The sequence below is a fragment of the Penicillium manginii genome, assembly GCF_028828005.1.
Source record: "Penicillium manginii strain IBT 31320 chromosome Unknown utg000004l:1.0-7231830.0:1.0-7236170.0, whole genome shotgun sequence".
NCBI classification, from domain to species: Eukaryota; Fungi; Ascomycota; class Eurotiomycetes; order Eurotiales; family Aspergillaceae; genus Penicillium; species Penicillium manginii.
This window is the reverse complement of record NW_026643105.1, coordinates 2,141,964-2,162,817: the sequence shown is the minus strand read 5'-3', so window position 1 is coordinate 2,162,817 and position 20,854 is coordinate 2,141,964. Positions and strand designations below refer to the sequence as shown.

Sequence of the window (20,854 nt, the reverse complement as noted above, 5' to 3'; positions counted from 1 at the left end):
GGGAGATCGCAGGTTCGAACCCTGCGTCGAACATATATTTTTGCTGTTTTGGGGGTGCACGTAGACTGTAAAAATAGCTCTTTATACCGGGTGGCTTTTTTTGCTTTTGCAGCCCGGGATCATCCACTAATATTAGACTATATACTCTACGTAGTACACTTTGGACCATTGATTATTTACATATGCTCTAAAATTGATTATATTTTGACCGGGCTCTGCTGTGATCACGCCATTTAGGGATTTGGCGGTGACTCAAATTGGGGCGGGTGATCAGTCTGTGCCGCCGACTCTCGACCGAGAATCGGTAATTGCCGTGATACTATTGGCACTCTAAGTACCGTAGGTACCTCGAGACGGGGAACATGAGAAAGGATAGTTGACAGAATTGAGAGTGATCCAGGAAATAGGGGAACTAGAAAAGTATTACTATAATTTTCAACATCAATATCGTTCTTCAGTATAAATAGATATTCTGTAGCTAGGGAGTATATCAATCAGATATAGACACATTTAGGGTGCAATTAAAACTGCCCTCCTCAAAAGCCGCCCGCGGTGACGTGCTCGGCCAGTCACGAGATTCCCCGCACTATGGCCCGAAAGGGGTAAGTTTGCATCTGTTGCTGCCGGGGTTTGCATTGATGTCGTGATCGTGCACCAATAAGAGTGTTGCTGATCTAACCCCGATGGCGGAGAACTCGTTGGAGGAATCTTGCCGACTTTTTTTTCCCTGAAGATAGATCATAAGTGCAAAGGGACATCTCAATTGTGTGTCATATTCCTCCTATTCCCTTCATCTCTGTGGTGGATTTGCTTCCAGCGTGGGAGATCGTCCAGGGTTGCATGCGCCGATAAGCCAATATCGCGCCTGATTTTCCCCCTCATCCCACCTTCACAGCTTATACGCCAGCTATGGCATCCGTTCAAAATGCGGGCGACGCCGGTAAGTGATCTATAAACATTGAAATTTCCCATCATTGCATGGTCAATTGCTAACCGTATCCTCGGTGCTTAGTGGCCAGAATCGCCTATCTGGCCAGCGACCTCGTCCTCTCAGTGCAACCCTCCCTGCAGGGCGACTCACTCTTCTCAAAGTCTCTGAAGACTCTCAAGTCAAACAAGACTGCCAGTGCACTGTCAAGGGGCACCACCGAGGTACTTGCAATCCTAATCCAGTCATCTATATCTGAACAAGAACACCCCTTAACTGATTAATCAGGTGCAAGCTGTGCGTTATAACGAGGACCCCCCTCCTGTCCACCTTCTACCCTTTGCAAAAGGGCGAGACCGTCTCTGTTGTCACCGGCTCTTCTATCCTGATTTCATCTGTTCCTCACCTTTACCGCCTCGCCAACTTCCCCGTTGTCATCCACGTCGCTCTGGAGCCTTCCCCATTCCCCGACTACTCCGTGATTAGCTCCATCCGGCAATGCGGCTTCACATTCCTGCACTCGGAGACTGTCCAGGAAGCCCAGGATATTGCCCTGACTGCTCATGCATTGGCCCTGAAGTCCGGAAAGGGTGTCATTCACTTCTTCGACCCGGCCAACTCTACTAAAGACTCTGCCGTTGCCACCGAAGATGTTGAGGTCGTGAAGAAGATCCTGAACCTGGCTGGTAATGCTGCTACCCATACCACCGGTGCGGAGACTCTATACACCGAGTCTGGCCGTCAGGCTACCGTTTCCGCCGAGGGATCGCAGGCCATCCCCGCTGGCCAGGGAGAGGCACCTGCCACCCTTGCGGTCCCTTCTCAGACCCAGACTCCTTCCATTAGCGTTGAGAACTCTTCCGTTGGTTCCTCGCGTCGTGACAGTATCGCCGGAAGCGAGGCCCCTAGCTCGACCGCCACCACTGTGGATAACTCCAGTGTTCGCCCTGTCAACGCTGCCGATATTTTTGAGTGGACTTCTCAGATCTGGACCGCCCTCTCCAAGGAGGTTGGCCGCACCTATAATGCCATTGAATATACCGGCCCTGCAGATGCCAAATCTGCCGTCTTCGTCTTTGGCTCTACCGGAGTCTTTGTCGATGCCCTGTCCAACCCCGGTGCCGCTGAGCTTGAGAACGTTGGTCTCATCACAGCCCGCATCTACCGCCCATGGGTTGGTGGCCAGATTGTTAATTCCATTCCTACCTCAGTGGAGAAGATTGCTGTTTTGGAGCAAGTTCGCAAGACCACCAAGTGGGGTCCCGCCTTCATGGATCTTCTTTCCAGCGTGACGCCCTCTAGTGTCCGTGCTCAGACCCTCAAGGTTGTTGGATATCGCCTTGGATATGTTGAGCCTTCAACAGCTGTCCAGGCCCTTCGCGGAATTCTCCAGAATCTGGAGGCTTCTTCTCCCATCCAGAACCTTGATATCGGAAGCCCTCATGTCCCTTCCACCGAGCAAGCTCTTGAGCAGCCCCACGTGGAGAATGCTTACCTCAAGATTCTCCACCAGTTGTTTGGTGAGCGACTCTACATCGCCAACCAGCTTGGCGCCAAGAATGCCGGTATCTCTTCCACCATCGCAGCCAGCCCCGAGTACGGTTTTGGTTCCTTGATTGCCCGTAAGGAGCACCGCAAGCGCTTCATTCGTGAAGTTGAGGAGGCTTCCAAGTCCTCCAGCTTCGCCACCGACGTTCCTCAAACCTGGCTGTCACGATGGGCTCTGAACGTGAACGAGGCCGCCAAGGCCAACAAGATTGCCCCGGATGTCATCTCTCGTCTGTCTAACGATGGTTCTCAGCTATCCCGTGAGCTGCTGAAGTCCAAGAAGCTTTTCTTCGAGGAGTCCCAGTGGCTCGTGGGCTCCGATGCTTGGGCTTACGATATTGGAAACTCGGGTGTTCACCACGTTCTCGCTTCTGGCGCCAATGTCAACATGTTGATCATTGACTCGCAGCCCTACTCTGAGCGCACTGCGGCTGACCCCACTCGTCGCAAGAAGGACATTGGTCTCTATGCCATGAACTTCGGCAATGCTTACGTTGCCTCCACTGCGGTCTACGGCTCCTACACTCAGGTGCTTCAGGCTATGGCCGAGGCTGAGCAATTCAAGGGCCCATCCGTCGTTGTCGCTTACCTGCCATACCACCAGGAGAACGACTCTGCTCTCAGCGTCCTCCAGGAGACCAAGAAGGCTATTGACCTCGGCTACTGGCCTCTTTACCGCTGGAACCCCGAGAACGAGGAGAAGGGCGAGCCTAAGTTTGCTCTCGACTCCGAGCGGATCAAGCGTGAGCTTGAGGAGTTCCTTCGCCGGGACAACCAGCTCACACAGCTCATGAACCGCCACCCCAAGTTCTCCTCTGCTCTGTCTGCCTCTTACGGTACCGAGGTTCGTGCTCTGCAGAAGCGTCAGGCCAAGGATGCCTACGAGAAGCTTCTGGAGGGTCTCTTCGGAGCTCCCTTGACTATTCTCTTTGCCTCTGACGGTGGTAACGCAGAGAACATTGCTAAGCGTCTGGGCAACCGTGGTCGTGCTCGTGGTCTGAAGACCACTGTCATGGCCATGGACGATTTCCCAATTGAGGATCTCGCTACTGAGGAGAACGTTGTTTTTATCACCAGTACTGCCGGACAGGGTGAATTCCCTGTGAACGGCCGTGGTCTGTGGGAGCACGTTAAGAACTCCGGAGATCTGGACCTGTCGACCATTAACTACTCCGTCTTTGGTCTAGGTGACAGCCACTACTGGCCCCGCAAGGAGGACAAGATCTACTACAACAAGCCTGCCAAGGACCTTGACGCTCGTGTTGCTTTCTTGGGTGCTCGCAAGCTTGCCGACATCGGCCTTGGTGATGACCAAGACCCTGATGCTTACCAGACTGGCTACTCTGATTGGGAGCCCCGTCTTTGGCAAGCTCTGGGTGTCGACAAGGTCGAGGGTCTGCCCGAGGAGCCTGCTCCTATGACCAACGAGGACATCAAGATCCAGTCCAACTACCTGCGTGGTACTATCGAGGAGGGTCTCGTTGACGAGAGCACCGGTGCTATCTCGGCCAGCGATGCCCAACTGACCAAGTTCCACGGTACATACATGCAGGATGACCGTGATATCCGCGACGAGCGCAAGGCTCAGGGTCTTGAGCCCGCCTACAGCTTCATGATTCGTTGCCGTCTCCCTGGTGGTGTCGCTACCCCCAAGCAGTGGTTGCAGATGGATGCTATCAGCAGCTCCCACGGTAACGAGACCATGAAGCTCACTACCCGTCAAACATTCCAGTTCCACGGAGTCATCAAGAAGAAGCTCCGTGGTGCCATGCGCGCTATCAACCAGTCTCTGATGGATACTATTGCTGCTTGCGGTGATGTCAACCGTAACGTTATGTGTAGTTCGCTCCCTGAGCTGTCCGAGTTCCACCGCGAGACCTGGGCTTTCTCCAAGAAGATCAGTGAACACCTTCTTCCCTCCACCACCGCCTATCACGAGATCTGGTTGAAGGATGAGAACGATAAGAAGGTTCAGGTTGCTGGTGATGCCATTGTTGACCACGAGCCCCTCTACGGTCCCACCTACCTGCCCCGCAAGTTCAAGATCACCATCGCTATTCCTCCCCACAACGACACCGATGTCTACGCTCACGATATCGGTCTGATCGCCATCAAGGGCACTGACGGACACCTGGAAGGTTTCAACTTGCTCGCCGGTGGCGGTATGGGTTCCACCCACAACAACAAGAAGACCTACCCCCAGACTGGTCGCATGTTTGGTTTCGTCCCGAAGGACCAAGTCCATATTTTCTGTGAGAAGATTATGCTTGTGCAGCGTGACAACGGTGACCGCAAGAACCGTAAGCACGCCCGTATGAAGTACACCATTGACGACATGGGTGTTGAAGTGTACAAGGCTGAGGTCGAGAAGCGTATGCCGGATGGTCTGCGCTTCGCCGAGGCCCGCCCTTTCAAGTTTGCCTCCAACGTCGACACCTTCGGTTGGTTGAAGGACGAGAAGGGATTGAACCACTTCACCTTCTTCATTGAGAACGGTCGTATCGAGGACACTGCTGAGTTCGCTATGCGCGCCGGTCTCCGTGAGCTGGCTGAGCTTGGTAAGGGAGAGTTCCGTCTCACCGGTAACCAGCACTTGATCATCTCCAACATCACCGATGAGGATCTTCCCACTATCAAGGGGGGTCATGGCTAAGTACAAGCTGGACAACACCGCCTTCTCTGGCCTGCGTCTGTCTTCCTCTGCCTGTGTCGCCTTCCCCACCTGCGGTCTCGCTATGGCCGAGTCTGAGCGCTACCTGCCCGTTCTTATCTCTAAGCTTGAGTCTACTCTTGAGGAGAACGGTCTGGCCCGCGATTCGATTGTCATGCGTATGACTGGTTGCCCCAACGGTTGTGCCCGCCCATGGCTCGCCGAGGTTGCCTTTGTTGGTAAGGCCTACGGTGCCTATAACATGTACCTGGGAGGTGGCTACCACGGCCAACGTCTGAACAAGCTCTTCCGCTCTTCTATTAAGGAGGATGAGATCCTGGAGATCATGAAGGACTTGCTCAAGCGTTACGCCCAGGAGCGCAACACTGACGGCGAGACTCCTGAGCGCTTCGGCGACTTCTGCATCCGCGCCGGCGTCATCAAGGCCACCACCGATGGACAGAACTTCCACGCTGATGTAAGTGAAATATAACCCTGCCTGCCCATTTAATGATCTCGGTATTAATATACTCTCTAGGTCGCCGAAGAGGATGAGGAGGATGAGGAGTAAATGCCAGAGGAAGTGAATTCCTCAAACACATACAACGTGTCATGACCGCCACGGAAAACCAAAATCTTTCTTTTTTTGTTCTCTTCTACGTATCTTCTGTTGATAATATTTATGTGCAAGTCTATTTTCCCCCTCGCTCTAGATGCATTGATTTTTGGCGAACGACGATTCTGCTCGAGCAGAAACCTGCCTACTTTTTTATATCATCCATTTCTCTTGTTTATTCACGGATGTATGTATCTCTATGACCTTGATTGAATACATAGATTGAATCCCAATTTCCCATAATGGACTATAATGTTCACACGATGGAATGCTGTTCCAAGGTTGCCGGCACTAGTAACTACTACCCTCTAATCCATTTACGCGGTAGAGGAGTGATCTTGCGATGTATGAAGACCCATTATTAGTTATCTGTCCGCTCATTGACAATAATCAGAATGCACCGCCTCGAAAGGGTTTGCCGCCATCAAGGACTCCCAAAATCATAATAAAGGATTCAAGATTGATGATGTTTCAGTCGTTTCACGGAGATCCTCTTGAGTCAGCGCCGGCATCTCACTCCCAAGTTTCTGCTCGATTTCGGACGTGAAGTTCCCACCTCCCGCAAGAGAGAAATTCGGATTCCCATAAGTGGCGTAAACAATGTTCGCAAAGTCCCGATGAAATCCCCCATGCAGCGACGGGAGGAAATGTTGCACAATGGATTCTTGCACCGCAGAAGGAACAGACGCCTTTGACCCCCAGTAATGAAGTACCAATTTCCCCGAGCAACCGAGATGTGCCATCTCAGGACATCCATTTGCTTCCGAGCATTTGAGTAACTTGACATCGTCTGGCCGATTGAAGTCATACCGACATTAGGTAGGATCCATGATGGCCTCGGCACAATTTTATCTCTTAGGATGATGCACAGGGTAATATCCAGATGGTTACAGTTGATAGCGAAATCGGCTTCTACCCCCCCAGACTGCTTTTAGTCTCCCAGGCCCCACTGCCAAGTCCTTAGCGCAGATCATCTATGATCGGGGTACACTTAAGTTGAGGATTAGTGTGCCGTGCCCGTGTACGGTAATATATAGTAGCATTCGAAAACAGATTATAAATCTTTCTTTCCCAGTGCCCTCTCCGATTGCGCCAAACGCCAAACATCAAATAATGAGAGAAAGTCCCCATCATCCTTTCAGCATGTACTTCTGGCAGATAACCAAAATTACTGTAATGAAACTATCCCGGCGCTGCTAGACCATTACCTTTCAGCAGATCTCCTCTCGTGACGTCATTTACATCGTCTCCACGAACTGAAAGTTTCCCGTCGACCTTCATTGTGTCGTAACTTGACATCTACACATTAACCAATCAATCACAAGTGGTCGCACGGTTTCTGCTCTTAGTATATTTTTCTCCTCTGTATAAACAATCAGAAGACACTATGCCTCTCGCAAGCAAGCATAATTTGAATCTCGATGCTGCCGACCCATCCGACGCGGAAGCTATTGGGAATCTTTTTTTTGCTGGCTTTCACGATCATCCCTACTTCCGCAAAATGATGCCAGATACATCCCAGGCTCGCAAATGCTGGACAGATCATATAAAATACTGTCTTCAAGATCCTTACACTATTGTGCTCAAAGTGACTGACTCTGACGTCAACAAGATCGTCAGTATGGGACTCTGGCTAAAGCCTAAGAAGGAAGAGGATCGACATCAACCAGGGTATGAGGAAGGGCGAGTAAGTCTACTCACCATTTGTATTAGCATATACTATCACCTGAATCTCGTGGATCTTGCCCCTTCTCTGAATCGGAGTATTAACAGATCAAGTATACAAACGATTTTATGGCCTGCTGTGACGAAGAAACTGCCACCGCTCTATTTGGAGCATTCGAAAAGAACAGGGAAGATTTCATGAATGATCGCCCCCACTATTGTATGTACAAACCCTTTTGTAAAAGTCGCTTCTAACTTCTAGCAAGTGTGCTGATTTGTAAGATATGGAGTTATTGTGTACAGCCGAGGCTTACAAAGGGCAAGGGGCCGGAAGTCTCATCTTGCAACACGGATGTGAACTAGCCGACAAGGATAAACTAGAATGTTATATTGATTCGAGCCCTCGAGGTAAACGGGTGTATGAGAAGTTTGGGTTCGTGTTCACCAAGTATGTACTACTACCTATGCACTATAAGTATCACTTTGGAGTGAGAAGACCGCAGACGAATGCAGATGAAAGTTCTTCCCAGGCTTGATATCTGCAAGTCAAAGGCTGGAAGAGAAAGATTTTGCGCGAAGAAGCGTCTCTACTCGGCCTGAAATCGATCATTGAAAAAGAGCGGGCTACTATACATATACCAACAGAAAGGTGCATTACTGCAATATACCACTTGATTGTACCAGCAGTTATTTTGGTGATGTACCAGAGATACACCAAAAACAACGGTGGGGATTTTCTCTGACCGAATTTAGTTGAGCGCATCGTAAGTGCGGGAAACAAAGAAAGACTGTACAAGGGGTAACCTGTTTTCGAATTATACTGTATCTACTGTATAATATCACACTTTTTGTTCTAAATTTCAAATGATAAAGTTTTATCGTTGTGGTATTAATTAAGCGGAATTTTACTATGGCCCTCAAATTGGTACGGCCTGGCCAATATAAGATCTGCGCTAGTCCTTGGAAGTGGGGCCCAGGGAAAGAAAAGCTGTCATCAGGGTAGAAGCTGTTTTCACCATCGACTGTACAACGTGAACACTTGAAGATGCGCCTTCAAGCCAGCCTGCTAACAATTACTAACCCACGAGAATTCATCGCGACATTGGTAGCCGAGATGAAATATGAGAAAAGCAACCATGTGTGGGCTCCAAGGTGACATGGCATATACTAGGGACATGTATTGATAGATTAGTGATAGTTGCCCTTTCGACTTCGCCACCGGGCGTGAACGAATTGTGTGTGTGCGTGTGTACAACGTGAATTATTTGGACTGTGTAGAAATGGCACCTGAAGCCTGCTGATCAGTCATGAAAAATGCTAGATTTTAGCACTGGGTAAAAATGTCTGACGAGACCAGGGAGAACTACCTCCCTCGGTCAAAGTGGATATAGGCCCGCCAATATTCCTGAGTGAATTATACTGGGGACACGTTTCTTAAGATGGTGTCGTATACAGTATTTAGTAGTAATAATCCCTAGGGGAATTTATTTTCTTACCATTAAACCTCTATTGTTGGCATATTCTTTGTTGAGATTATGTAGATAAATCTAACTTTCTTACTATCAGTACTTCTTTTACTCCCTAAATAGATATTATATTTATAAATAAGAAGGAGGCTAGTTTCTATTATAGTGCTAGTTTATATCTTTATAGTACTAATACGGCTACTTAAGATAAAGATTATAAACTTCTAGGTAATTATATCTATTAATAGTATTTCCCTCTAGGGTTTTTAATAAAATATAAAATTTATGATAGTAATAAATATATATTAATTTATAACTACCTAGGTGTTACTGGTATACCTTATAAAGGGGTTAGGTAGTTATTAGATACACAAATAAAGTATATTATATTAAGGGTTGATTCTACTATTTATATGATACCTACCTAGTAGATAAAGAAGATAGTGATATAAAGATATATAGAGCATAAAAGAAGCTAGCTCAAAGTAAAAGACATATACGCTAGATTAAATAACCTTCCTGGAAGAAGGCGCGATTATAGAGAAAATCTTTCCATAGATAAAAAGCTATCAGACCGGAAAAAAGACCTAAATATAGAAGTGTGAACTGACAAAGGCTTTGCAATAGGACAAACCTTCTGAAACATGTCCCAGACCTAGCGGTTCTGCGCTACATGAGACCTCTCGTATCAGAACTACCTTTCCATATTACCTAGGTAAAGGTGGAATGGAAATTCCATCATTGCATATCTACCCAGCTACTAGTAGATATACTAAATTCGATTCAATAAAATCCAGAGCCCCGAGATTGCTCGTGCGGCCGGTTGTAGCTGAAATTAGAGCAACCGGGGTATTTCCCCGGTATTTCACTTCTTGGGGACAGGACTCCCACGCCGTAAATAGTTCCTGGGCTCGAGAACTTTTCTGGGCGATGATGAAGCCTGTCTTCAGGAGAGTCCGGCCTCGCAAATCGTTATTATTTGGGTCTTCCGGGTCGAGGGCCATGGCGATAAGGTTACCTGGGACGATGTCCCAGTAGTTGAATAGCCATTCCAAGGGTACATGTGGATGGGGAAAGATTGTATCTGCGTCCATGAATACCACAAAATCATAAAGTGAGAGATGTTCTCTCACTGCGGAGACTTTCGACCATGTCCCATGCACCCCAGAGAAAGTGGCCATCTGCATAAACTTGTAGTCGTAGCTATGAAGTTGGGCTGTCATAGTTAGCGAGTTCGAGATCATACACCTCCCAGAATGAACCCACCGAACAAATAATGATTGAGGCGCCCTGCCGTTGCCCACACATTATTCTCGTCAGGAGACCACGTTGAGTTGAGAATCTCCCCCCGAATTGTTCAGAGGACGTGTATCGACGTCAAGGATCAGTATTCTTTTCCCTAGGGACTTTTTGAAACGATGGCCATCTGGTAAAGAGGGATATGGGAGTAGAAGTATCTCGCCGGATGTGAGTGTGAGATTCGGTTCAGTAATGGGATGGCGAAATACATCGAGGCAGTGGGCAATGGAAGGGAACGGGCTCTTGGATGGGCGCGACATTCTTACCCCCATGAAAAGTTGGTTCAGTATGAAAATCGAGGCATGAGATGAGAGAAAACAAATACTGGGATTTTGGTTCTTCGTCCTCAAAGATGAGTTGAGTATTCAACATGACATAGAGCAGACCAGAGGCATAGAGCGCTAGGGTGAGGTAGACCCATCGGCGGCGTAAGAGTGAGAAGAAGTCCTTCCTGAGCATAATGATTGCCCTTCCTCGGTGTTCAGAGTGTGAAGTGAGAGGGGAAACAATAAGAAGTCAAGGATTGATGGGAAGCTCGAAGCAGTGCGAGCCGTGCCTCGGTCTTGTGGAATTGATGTATGTAGTTCACTCAAGATGCGAAGGAGTGAAGGGAGGTGATCGGCTTGAGGGGACTTGTCTTTCCAGTGTCAGATTATACCAATTCAGACGATATGGTCAACTGTCACCTTTTACCAGAATGACCGGAAAATAAAACTTCATGGTGACTGCCCTGGGCCGAGGGCATCCTAAACCCCCGCAGTGGAGGTTTTGTCAACCGGTTCTACGGAATGAAGTGAAGTATGCATGAAAAAAGGCAATCGAATGCATCCAGCATATGGAGCATAGACTGGAATTAATTCACCTCGGAAGAAAGATGTCTTGGGTGGTTAGATCCGGCCAGTCCGGGAGGAATGTCAACATCATCCGTTCATCAGGGACCAACGCAGTGGCCATCCCATGGATAACTCTAACTTTACTCGTACTAGTACCCCACCGTGAAAATATTATATGCTCGAAGCCACACGGCTCAATATTCAACAAGAGAAGGCTGATATCAATAAACCACATTAGTGCCAGTGGCTCTATAAATCACCATTTTTTCATGTTCAGCTATTGCTTCGGCGTGGGACCGCAATCAATATCCCAGGTTTCACAGTTTTGATATCGAGATTGCAATAGCCGCCCAACAGGCCGAGTAAGAAAACATCTCGACTAGAACAGGAATGGAAGACGTGGGAACTGTGGACTAAGAAGAGGCCGTGTTTGATTTAACTCATGTCATAATACTAGTAGTGGTTTCTAGATATTACCAGTCGAATAATCATTACTGTGCTGTGGCGCCATATGGTACAGCTTCATCAATTATAACATATTCAACATACTAGCCCTGGAGGCTATTTGGGAAACAAACGATGTTGAAAGAAGAGGGCTTCCTTCAGTAAGACAAGAAAAAGAAGATATAATGCGGCAGTAGCAAAAAATGGTAGCAACAGGCTTTCGGAAGATAGCCTACAAAGCCCTTGGACGCAACCAGATCAAGCCGCTGGGAGATCTAAACACCCGCTATTCATCCGACGAGCAACCAGAAAGTGAGAGGGAACATGTACATCTTGAAGGAAATGGTGCAATATCATGGACGGACGCGAGCAACGTCATCGGTCACCAGTGTGTAAAAGGAAAATACGGAAGAAGAGCGTTTAACAGGCACAGCCGTCGTTGTTGGTGGTCTCCTTCGGATGGATGTTGACATCGATCACTGCAGAGAAGAAGTGCGGTCAGTATTTGTGGACAATAGCACAACGACTTCGATCGAACTTACTCTGGCTCTCGCCCTGCTTGGCTTCGCCCTCCATACCTGGCAGCGCCTGTGCAATCCGTCTGAATAGTTGCTTCACATTGTGTCCGACCTTGGCACTGGTCTCGATGAACATCAGGCCGTTCTTCTTCGCCTCCTCTTCACCTTGCGCGGTTGTGACCTCACGCTTATCGTTTAAATCGGTCTTGTTACCCACAAGAACGATGATCACATCGTTGCCACGTTCTCCGCGCACATCATCGATCCATTTCCGAGTGTTTTGGAAGGACTTAGCATTCGAGATATCGTAGACGACCACGGCGACACTGGAGTCTCGAATGTAGGAAGGAATCAGGGAGCGGAAACGTTCTTGACCGGCGGTATCCCAAAGCTGAAGGCGGACAGTTCGGTCTTCAAGGTACATAGTCTAACAAAGTCGCGATCAGTCCTCAAGCTGCCTAAAAGTGCAATGTGGAGAGATTGGAGGGGCATACCTTGGACAAGAAATCGATACCGATGGTGGCCTGGTATGTGTTGTCGAAGGAGTCGTACATGAATCGGGTGATAAGGGAGGTCTTTCCAACTGGAACGATTGTTAGATATCACGATTCGAGCTATTTGTTGCTCCACCTCATTGGGGTTGTATTGGTCGCGCGGGTTGAGGATAACATACCACTTTGTTCGCCCAAGAATACCAACCTATATATCGCGCATTAGTATCGAACAGCTTTAGGGGGGTTCTCCCAGAACGCATCAGACTTACTTGAACTTCTTCAACGGGTTCGAATACGACCCTACCCCAGAGGAGGAGGCCATGGTGTTGTGTGTTGTGCTGGTGATCGAGAGGGGGAGAGGACTCAGGGGTTCAAAATGCGCCGCGGAGCCAAACAGGAGGGGTTCAGCAGGCAGCAAAGAAAGCACGAACAGAAGCGGTAGCGGCGATGAATATGAATTAAGCCGAGAAACAATGGCCCCGCTGAATCAATGACAGTCGAACTGATCCGTGGATCTGGGGAAACAAGACGCTCGTCTTGTCCACCGCCTCGGAGCAGTTTATCCGCTCCGGCCACCGAGTCCATTCCTCTAACCATCCAACGACAGCTACCAAACTCCCCGCGTCTGTTTCCAACTGGCCTTTTCATTCATTCGTCTTCAGGTTCTCCGAGGTCGCCATGGCTGTTAGGTATCTTCTCGGTGTCCCCACGACTGCCCTTGTGGTGGTCGGATTGTGTAAGTCCAGCGGACATGTTGAGCACTTCTCCCCCCCCGAGCTGGAATGTCAATAGCTAACATGGGCCATCTCACATACAGATATGCTCTTCCAGGGCGAAGGCGAAGCTTTCAATGTACGATGATAACAATATCTCAACCCGATCGAAATTTCTCCCCGAGCATCATATTGACATGACACGACACCTTCTAGGTCGGCCGTTTCCTTGAGGAGGTATCTCCTTTCGCCTTTGCGAACATCGGTATTGCGATGTGTATTGGTTGTTCGGTAGTTGGAGCTGCATGGTATGCTACCCGAATATCTCAGCTGCTTAGCTGGCCAGATTAGGCTTTTGGGCGTGCTTAATGCTAATGTGGTGACACCTCTATTGCAGGGGTATCTTCTTGACCGGCTCTTCGATCGTTGGTGGTGGTGTTCGGGCGCCTCGCATCCGCACTAAGAATTTGATCTCTATCATTTTCTGCGAGGTCGTGGCCATCTACGGCGTCATCATGGCGATCGTTTACTCTGCAAAGCTCAACGCGGTCCCCGAGAGCGAGATCTACACCCAGAGCAACTACTATACGGGATATGCACTCTTCTGGGGCGGTATCACTGTTGGATTCTGCAACCTGATTTGCGGTATTTCTGTGGGTATCAACGGCAGTGGTGCTGCTCTCGCCGATGCCGCCGACCCAACACTGTAAGTCGTTTTACCCCGGACACTCGTCTAAGCTCCCCTCATATTCCGCCTCAAATCCCTCCCTCCCCCCCTCGACGGGCCTCCTGGGCGTGCACTTGTTAGCTTCGGCATACTTACCATTTCTCTGTACGTTAGGTTTGTCAAGATCCTTGTCATTGAGATTTTCAGTTCCGTCCTGGGACTGTTCGGTCTTATTACTGGCCTGTTAGTGGGCGGTAAGGCCTTGGACATTGGCGCGGCCTAAGAGTCCGCGACAGGCCGCGAGTCTCCGGGACTCTCCACCAACACGAAGGATCCAACCAGAAAGGGTAGGATGGCTATGATTGCCCAATCGGGGCATCTACACACTTGGCTCGGCTCGGCCAGCCGCATATGATCTCGGAACATTATTTGATCTTTTCTCTCTCTCTTCCCGTTTGCGAAAACTTTTGTCATGTTTTATTTTCGATACACAGCATTGGGGCGTCTGGAATTTCGATATCTTGTAGAAAGGAAGGGAAATGAGGGAATGGGATGACGCTGGATTAGCATTGATTATCGGGAGATCAATATGTATGTACAGTACAACAGCAAATGGAACCAAAGTCAACCAACTCCACCCCCGCATCCAAGAAATACCAGGGAGAACCCACCTTGCATTCGGTTGACTCCGTATCTGTAAAAGGTAACTAGCACGGACCACTAGCGAAAGGGTTACAATCTCGCACACCCGAAGTTTCGCGATACTCTACTAGTACTAGTATTACAGGCACCCAAGAGGAGAGCGAGCCTTAAAACCGTGCAGCAACCCCCACTTCATTCCCCTCTTCGTTCCCAAACCACCCACTCACCATCCTTCCATCAACCGGCCCATCATGGACAAACTGAAGGCTGCCATCCTGATCGTCTCTGACACCGCCTCTCAAGACCCCGCTTCTGACAAGACGGCCAATGCCCTCGCCCCCATACTCACGGCAGAGGGCAAGTGGGAACCCCCCCGCAATTAAGATCGTGCCGGACAATGTGTTCCAGATCCAGCAGGCTGTTTGCGAGTGGAGCGACAGTGCCAATTGGTATAACCTGATTTTACTCAGCGGAGGAACAGGCTTCGCCATCAAGGATAACACCCCTGAAGTATGAGTCTTTTTCTCTATCTGTTCTTGAATATGCCTGTTCCCTGTCGCTAATGACATCACAGGCGGTCTCTCCCCTGATTCATCGTCATGCCCCGGGCCTAGTGTAAGTCTTTCATGGCGTTCTCATGGCGTCCCCAGGCGTCGTGAAGGTTGGCGCTAGAGCATGGACTAATTTTCTCAGCCATGGCATGATTGCCGCTTCATTGAAAGTAACCCCATGTGAGATGACATCACCCCCTTACCCTCCTTGGCAATTCGTTTGGGAAATCCCAAGACATTGGAGGAGACCTATACTAGTTGGACCCCAGGTTATAAACATGCCGCTAACCCCCTCTTTCCCACAGTTGCGATGATGTCCAGACCGGTTGCTGGAGTCCGAGACAAATCATTGATCATCACCTTGCCAGGATCTCCCAAAGGAGCCATAGAGAATCTCGAAGCCGTTGTTAAGCTTCTACCACATGCTTGTTTACAATCAGCCGGCGCCAATTCACGCAATATGCACGCTGCCGGTATCAAGAGCCTCGAGGCGGAGGCTGGTGTGAGTGTCAACTCTGGTTCCAGTGCCCCTTTGCAGAAAAAACAAAGCCATTGCAGCCACCATCACGGCCCAGGACACGCAGCTCCCAAGGCTCATACCCCGTCGAACCGTCAACAGTCAAATGACCCTTCTGCTGGTCCTAACCGGAGATACCGATCATCACCTTACCCAATGCTCTCTGTAGAGGAAGCCCTCATGCAGATCAGCGAGCACACCCCCGAGCCCATTATAGTCGACGCCCCAGTGAACACTGCCATAGTGGGATCTGTTGTGGCTGAAGATGTTTATGCTGCAGAGTCAGTCCCAGCATACAAAGCAAGCATCGTCGACGGCTACGCTGTGATCGCACCGGACTCCACGAACAATGCTCCGAGTACGAAAGGCGTTTTCCCTGTAGCATCGATCACTCACGCCAACGTCGGTGGATCCCTAAAGCCTCTCCAGCTAGGCACTATTGCTAGAATTACCACCGGCGCCCCTCTCCCTCCCAACGCAAATGCCGTAGTCATGGTCGAAGACACTGACTTGGTCTCCTCCACCCCCGACGGAACTGAAGAAGCCACCATCGAGATCCTGACCGGAGACATCGAGCCGGGCGAGAATGTCCGCGAGCCCGGTAGTGACGTCCGCCTCGGCGAGAAGATTCTCACTCGCGGAGATATCATCTCATCCACTGGTGGTGAGATAGGCCTACTCGCCTCCACCGGCATCAGAACAGTAAAAGTCTTCAGAAAGCCTCGAATCGGTGTCCTAAGCACAGGCGACGAGCTCGTCGAACACGACGACCCATGCACCCTCACCGGGGGCCAGATTCGCGACTCCAACCGACCCTCACTCCTCTCCTGCCTCTCATCCTGGGGCTTCCCAACCGTGGACCTAGGAATTGCACGCGATACACCAGCCAGCGAACTCGAGCATGCCCTCCGAGACTCCCTCCGCGGCGTAGGCCGCGCCTCATCCAGCGTAGACGTGATCGTGACCACCGGTGGCGTCTCAATGGGCGAGCTGGACCTCCTCAAACCAACCATCGAACGCACTCTCGGCGGCACAATCCACTTCGGCCGCGTCTCCATGAAACCCGGCAAGCCGACGACTTTCGCAACAGTCCCCTTCAAAGAAGCAGGCGACGGCAACACACAGCAAGAACGCAAATCAAAACTCATCTTCTCCCTCCCGGGTAACCCTGCCTCGGCTCTGGTGACTCTAAACCTATTCGTCCTGCCATCGCTGCACAAGCTCTGCGGTCTGGGCGAGAGCGCGCGCGCTGTCAGCCCAAAGCCCTGGCTGGCACCACAGCTCGGCCTGCCCCGTGTCGCCGTGGTCTTGACACACCACTTCCCACTCGACCCGAAGCGTACTGAGTACCACCGTGCCGTGGTGACCGGATCACGCTCTGATGGCCGACTATATGCTACCAGTACCGGCGTGGAGGGCGTGGGACAGCGGAGCTCGCGTGTCGGTAGTCTCGCCAGTGCGAATGCCCTGGTTGTACTGCGCCCTGGCCGTGGAGTCGGTATCAAGGGCGAGATTGTGGAAGCGTTGATGATGGGCAGTGTTTACGGCTCGGATACTCGACTCATTTGCTAAACAAGTTTCACGACTAGAACGATACATTTCGGGGGCTGGAACTCCTAGATCTCTCTGATTCTGATTCCGATTCTACTTTTTCTCTCTCTTTTGATCCCTTCCTCTCTTCATTATCTTTCTTCATGTGTCCTTTTTTACATACCCTTTTTGGGTCTTTTTCTCCTCTCTTGATCTTTTTTGGATGAATTCATGATCTGTGATAGCTAGAATGCCACTACATATATCAATCAATGAAATGAGAACATGATACAACTCGAATCAATCAATATTCTCTATCAACTCCGAGTCGAGATGCTTGAATATGCTAGTTAGTATGTACCTGGGTAAACAACCGAAAACTAAATCCATTCTACTAAGTACAAGACCAGTGGCTGTAATGCAACGCCCCCGGACTGAGATCAACTCCGCGGGTACTTCCAACCCTTCTTCTTCTCAGCCCTCAAAGCATGCAACGTCCCCTCCCGCCCCTGCTTCCTCGCAATTTCCACGACAAAAAACCTCACGAAATCAGTCAACGTCCAGTAACTACTATGCGCACTGAGCATATTGAGATACTGAATATTCAGCGGACCGCCCCCACCAGAAAGATAGTAGTCGATCTGCCCATTATCGTTCAGCAGAAACATGCGCTTTTCAGCAATTTCTTCGCGCGTGAAGTCGTGCGTCTCCATTTCCACGTTCGAGGGTAGTTTTGTGACTGCTGCGGGGCGGGTGGGGGCTGTAGAAGCCATGAAGCCAGGCGTCGAGCTCCATTTGAAGACGCTTCCAAATGATGTCCAGAACGAAGATGTGGCGCTGGGGATGGAGGCGGTTTTGAGGGAGCTGGAGAGCTCGGAGTCGACAGCGGCGTTGACGCGGTATGTGATTGCTATGTATATTAGTCATTTTTGGCATAGAGCTTGGTCCATAGGTGGTACTCACGATCGGTAGTGTGCATTATGTTGTAGAGGTTGTCGACGGCAAGACAGCCGTAGCTGCCGGATTCTCCGGCTACACCTCGTAATAGATCTTCGCCCTCGCTGCCTGGTTTATTTCTACCCTTTCGGGGAAGTAAACTTGCTGGACGGTTGTTAGCAGCCGTACCGCACTGAATCGTGTGCACTCGAGTCATACCTTTATTCAAGAGGAGAAAGAACCCTGCGGGACTCCCGCACAAAAACAAAACTCGTGTGTCAAACTCAAAAATATCGCTATGCAAAGGGGTGGTATGAAAGTTGAAGTGAGGGACATGTGTCGGCTGGTGGCTTAGAATGTCAAGCGCCATGACGCTTCCGAGAGAGTGGGCGAGGAGATGTACTCGGCCGTTCTCTTGAAAGCCAGGGTTGTTTTTGCACCAGAGTCGGTAAATACGGTTGGCTTCTCTTACAACAGCTCTGATCATTTTCGGCTTGTGATGAGATAGGTAATACGGGATGTCGAGCATTACATCACTGATCAAAGAACGGATAGCGGGGAGAGTCTGAGGCGTTATGTCGTCGAGCGAAAAATTGTTGGCAGTGGGGTCGTTAATGTCTGTTGATTCCAGAGTCGGATCTTCCAGAGACAAAGTTGTTCGCCAATTCACGGGTAGAACCATAATGCCGCCATTGTCTTGATCCACGTGTGGCCAGACGGGCTCGTTATTTAATTCCACATTTACTTGGCGACGGAAAGCATTCATGGCGTGAGTAAAGTGGAAGCTCTCCATCCGCTCAGATAGCTTCTGCCCGATACCATGAATGACAAGTACAAGGTCTGTAGGGCTTGGCCGCAGTCCCTCCATTTTGCAAGCATAACAAACTTGCTCCCCTGGAGCAGGAGCGGACTCTTGAGCTTGATTTCTTCGGATGTATTGTCGTACGTCAACCGCATTGGCCTTGGCGGGATTGAGCTTGTCCCATAGTCTGCGACTGAAGCCGCGCACCACAGGTATACCGATCTGCCTTCCCTTGCGAATTGGACCGAGAGGCCGTCTGCCACGAGAGGCGGATGGTAGCAAGCTTGGTCGGAGAATTTGAGCATTTCTGGCATCCACATATACAGCACTGGAAGAGAGATAAGGTTTGATCGTTTCGGGGAAGGCTGTGCTCCCACCAGCGGCCTGATTGAGATCGGGCGAGGGTTCCTCTGGTGGCACATCATCTTCTGTTGAACCGGTGGTATCCATTCCTTGGTCTTGGGCTGTCCCGGGCGGGTTGGCGGATCCTGATTTCTCCTTCGGCCAGAGGCGATGCACGATCTTGAGCTCTGCATCAGCTCCATTTTCCACACAGCTATTCAACTCATCCTGCCATGTCTCAGTCCATGGTTTCAGGTAGGTGTAACCCTCCTCTAGTTTATTCGCCAATGCAGTTTCCACAGGGTACATCGAATTCTTGTAGAACCATGTAGCTCGGACGACAGTCGATACGTCGTGAAGCGGGCTCCAATAAATCGGTTTCATCTAGTGAAGGAATATTAGCTTAGCAATAACAGGCAAGAAATGATGCACATACAGTCAAATTTGGAAGCTCGACTAGGTGAAGCCGTGAAGCGCCGACGGGAATCTTTGCCTTGAAATTGCTGTCCTGCTTTTTTGAATTTCTTCTATCTCGGTCCTCCTCGAAAGTGTCTTGAGTCATTTCATCTAGACTGACGGTGGCTCTAAGGCCCGAAGGCTTGGGAACTCCATGGGTTGGTGCGCTGACTCGAACCTCGCTCTGCCATTCCTGGGGTCCGTCCTTCGCTGGTAAAGACTCGACCGAGCTCCCAAATTGGCTGTGTGGTTGGGAGATAGGCGCTCTGATGAAGGGCGATCCGCTGATACTCACATCACGAGACCGATTCGCACGAAGACTCCCGGTCTCATCTTGAACATCTTCTGCTCCATCATCATCTCCTAGAGTCGAGTCGCTTCTTCTCTTGCTCGATTGCATCTCTTTCAGCGAGGAAGAGAGTTCCCGCTTCCTTCGATCGTTTAAATCACCCCCGTGGGGGTATTCGGTCAAGTCATCACTAGTAAATGGAGTCACACGTCTTCGTGTGGAACCCCCAATTCGGGGTTCAGAACCGATGGGTAAGCCGGATCGGCTCTTGAGATGCCGCCCAGGAGTTTCGTCCGGAAAAGACGGTGAGTTGCTGAGGGTGCTTCGACTGCTGATCAGGCCTGCCTCATCTCTTCTATTTGCTGTCTTGCGGTTATGTCCGATGCCCGACTCGGATGCTCGGCCGGGAACAGCAATACCGTGGAGCGATTTTGACTGGTCCGCTCGAGCCTCAGATTCGCTCGCACCCGTTGCCTGGCGAGATTTGCCTAGTTTCTGCCACGAAGTTTCCAGCGCGAGGTTGTCTATCGCGGTAAATGGCTTAGGTGGGGCTCTTTCATTTCCAGATCCCTGCCCACTTGGCGGAGGCAGAGGGGCTAAGGGGTCGTCAATTGGCACGGATGAGATGTAGAAGAATTGAGAGCGAATTTCGGGCGGGGTGTCGCGAGAATACCAGCTCGACGGCTCTGATTCTTCGTCAGCTAGCAGGCAGGTCGAGCCGTAAGTATGGAAAGGGCCCGTCATGGCGAAAGGATGAGGTTCCACTTTTCCAAGGGTCCAGCAATCGACGAGATCAAAACACCGATCGCCAGATGGTCATTTCCAAGCACCGTGGCTGGGTGCCCTAGGCCGATCGGAAACAACCGATCTGAACAGGAGGGTTAGATGTTGGCATAAGGGCGTGAAACAACGAAAGATGACTCTTTGTGTCAAAAGCTGCGAGAGCTG

The 20,854-nt window shown here is 50.1% G+C and overlaps 7 protein-coding genes across 7 annotated transcripts; 4 read left to right on the top strand and 3 right to left on the bottom strand.

Annotated features, from left to right (window-relative positions):
* Positions 1 to 909: 909 nt before the first annotated feature.
* Positions 910 to 5,129, top strand: N7533_004525 (sulfite reductase (NADPH) subunit beta; the record flags this gene model as incomplete). The annotated part of the gene is made up of 3 exons (XM_057101175.1): positions 910 to 940; positions 1,013 to 1,172; positions 1,217 to 5,129. 3 exons carry the CDS (start codon positions 910 to 912, stop codon positions 5,127 to 5,129), a joined length of 4,104 nt encoding a protein of 1,367 aa, XP_056960805.1.
* An 82-nt stretch (positions 5,130 to 5,211) lies between these two features.
* Positions 5,212 to 5,697, top strand: N7533_004524 (Sulfite reductase subunit beta; the record flags this gene model as incomplete). The annotated part of the gene is made up of 2 exons (XM_057101174.1): positions 5,212 to 5,604; positions 5,665 to 5,697. 2 exons carry the CDS (start codon positions 5,212 to 5,214, stop codon positions 5,695 to 5,697), a joined length of 426 nt encoding a protein of 141 aa, XP_056960804.1.
* Positions 5,698 to 6,182: 485 nt separating this feature from the next.
* On the bottom strand, positions 6,183 to 10,096 carry N7533_004523 (uncharacterized protein; the record flags this gene model as incomplete). Its single annotated transcript, XM_057101173.1, has 2 exons — positions 6,183 to 6,521; positions 9,647 to 10,096. 2 exons carry the CDS (start codon positions 10,094 to 10,096, stop codon positions 6,183 to 6,185), a joined length of 789 nt encoding a protein of 262 aa, XP_056960803.1.
* A 1,773-nt stretch (positions 10,097 to 11,869) lies between these two features.
* Positions 11,870 to 12,783, bottom strand: N7533_004522 (Rab family GTPase YPT6; the record flags this gene model as incomplete). The annotated part of the gene is made up of 5 exons (XM_057101172.1): positions 11,870 to 11,928; positions 11,992 to 12,394; positions 12,462 to 12,550; positions 12,641 to 12,666; positions 12,731 to 12,783. 5 exons carry the CDS (start codon positions 12,781 to 12,783, stop codon positions 11,870 to 11,872), a joined length of 630 nt encoding a protein of 209 aa, XP_056960802.1.
* A 54-nt stretch (positions 12,784 to 12,837) lies between these two features.
* Positions 12,838 to 14,124, top strand: N7533_004521 (H(+)-transporting V0 sector ATPase subunit c''; the record flags this gene model as incomplete). Its single annotated transcript, XM_057101171.1, has 6 exons — positions 12,838 to 12,899; positions 12,959 to 13,197; positions 13,279 to 13,313; positions 13,391 to 13,482; positions 13,572 to 13,880; positions 14,016 to 14,124. 6 exons carry the CDS (start codon positions 12,838 to 12,840, stop codon positions 14,122 to 14,124), a joined length of 846 nt encoding a protein of 281 aa, XP_056960801.1.
* Positions 14,125 to 14,810: 686 nt separating this feature from the next.
* On the top strand, positions 14,811 to 17,123 carry N7533_004520 (bifunctional molybdopterin adenylyltransferase MobB/molybdopterin molybdotransferase MoeA family protein; the record flags this gene model as incomplete). The annotated part of the gene is made up of 4 exons (XM_057101170.1): positions 14,811 to 14,993; positions 15,058 to 15,098; positions 15,177 to 15,214; positions 15,340 to 17,123. The coding sequence occupies 4 exons, from the start codon at positions 14,811 to 14,813 to the stop codon at positions 17,121 to 17,123; spliced, it is 2,046 nt and encodes a 681-aa protein (XP_056960800.1).
* Positions 17,124 to 17,521: 398 nt separating this feature from the next.
* On the bottom strand, positions 17,522 to 20,650 carry N7533_004519 (DDHD family phospholipase; the record flags this gene model as incomplete). Its single annotated transcript, XM_057101169.1, has 4 exons — positions 17,522 to 17,991; positions 18,045 to 18,182; positions 18,237 to 19,545; positions 19,598 to 20,650. 4 exons carry the CDS (start codon positions 20,648 to 20,650, stop codon positions 17,522 to 17,524), a joined length of 2,970 nt encoding a protein of 989 aa, XP_056960799.1.
* Positions 20,651 to 20,854: the final 204 nt, after the last annotated feature.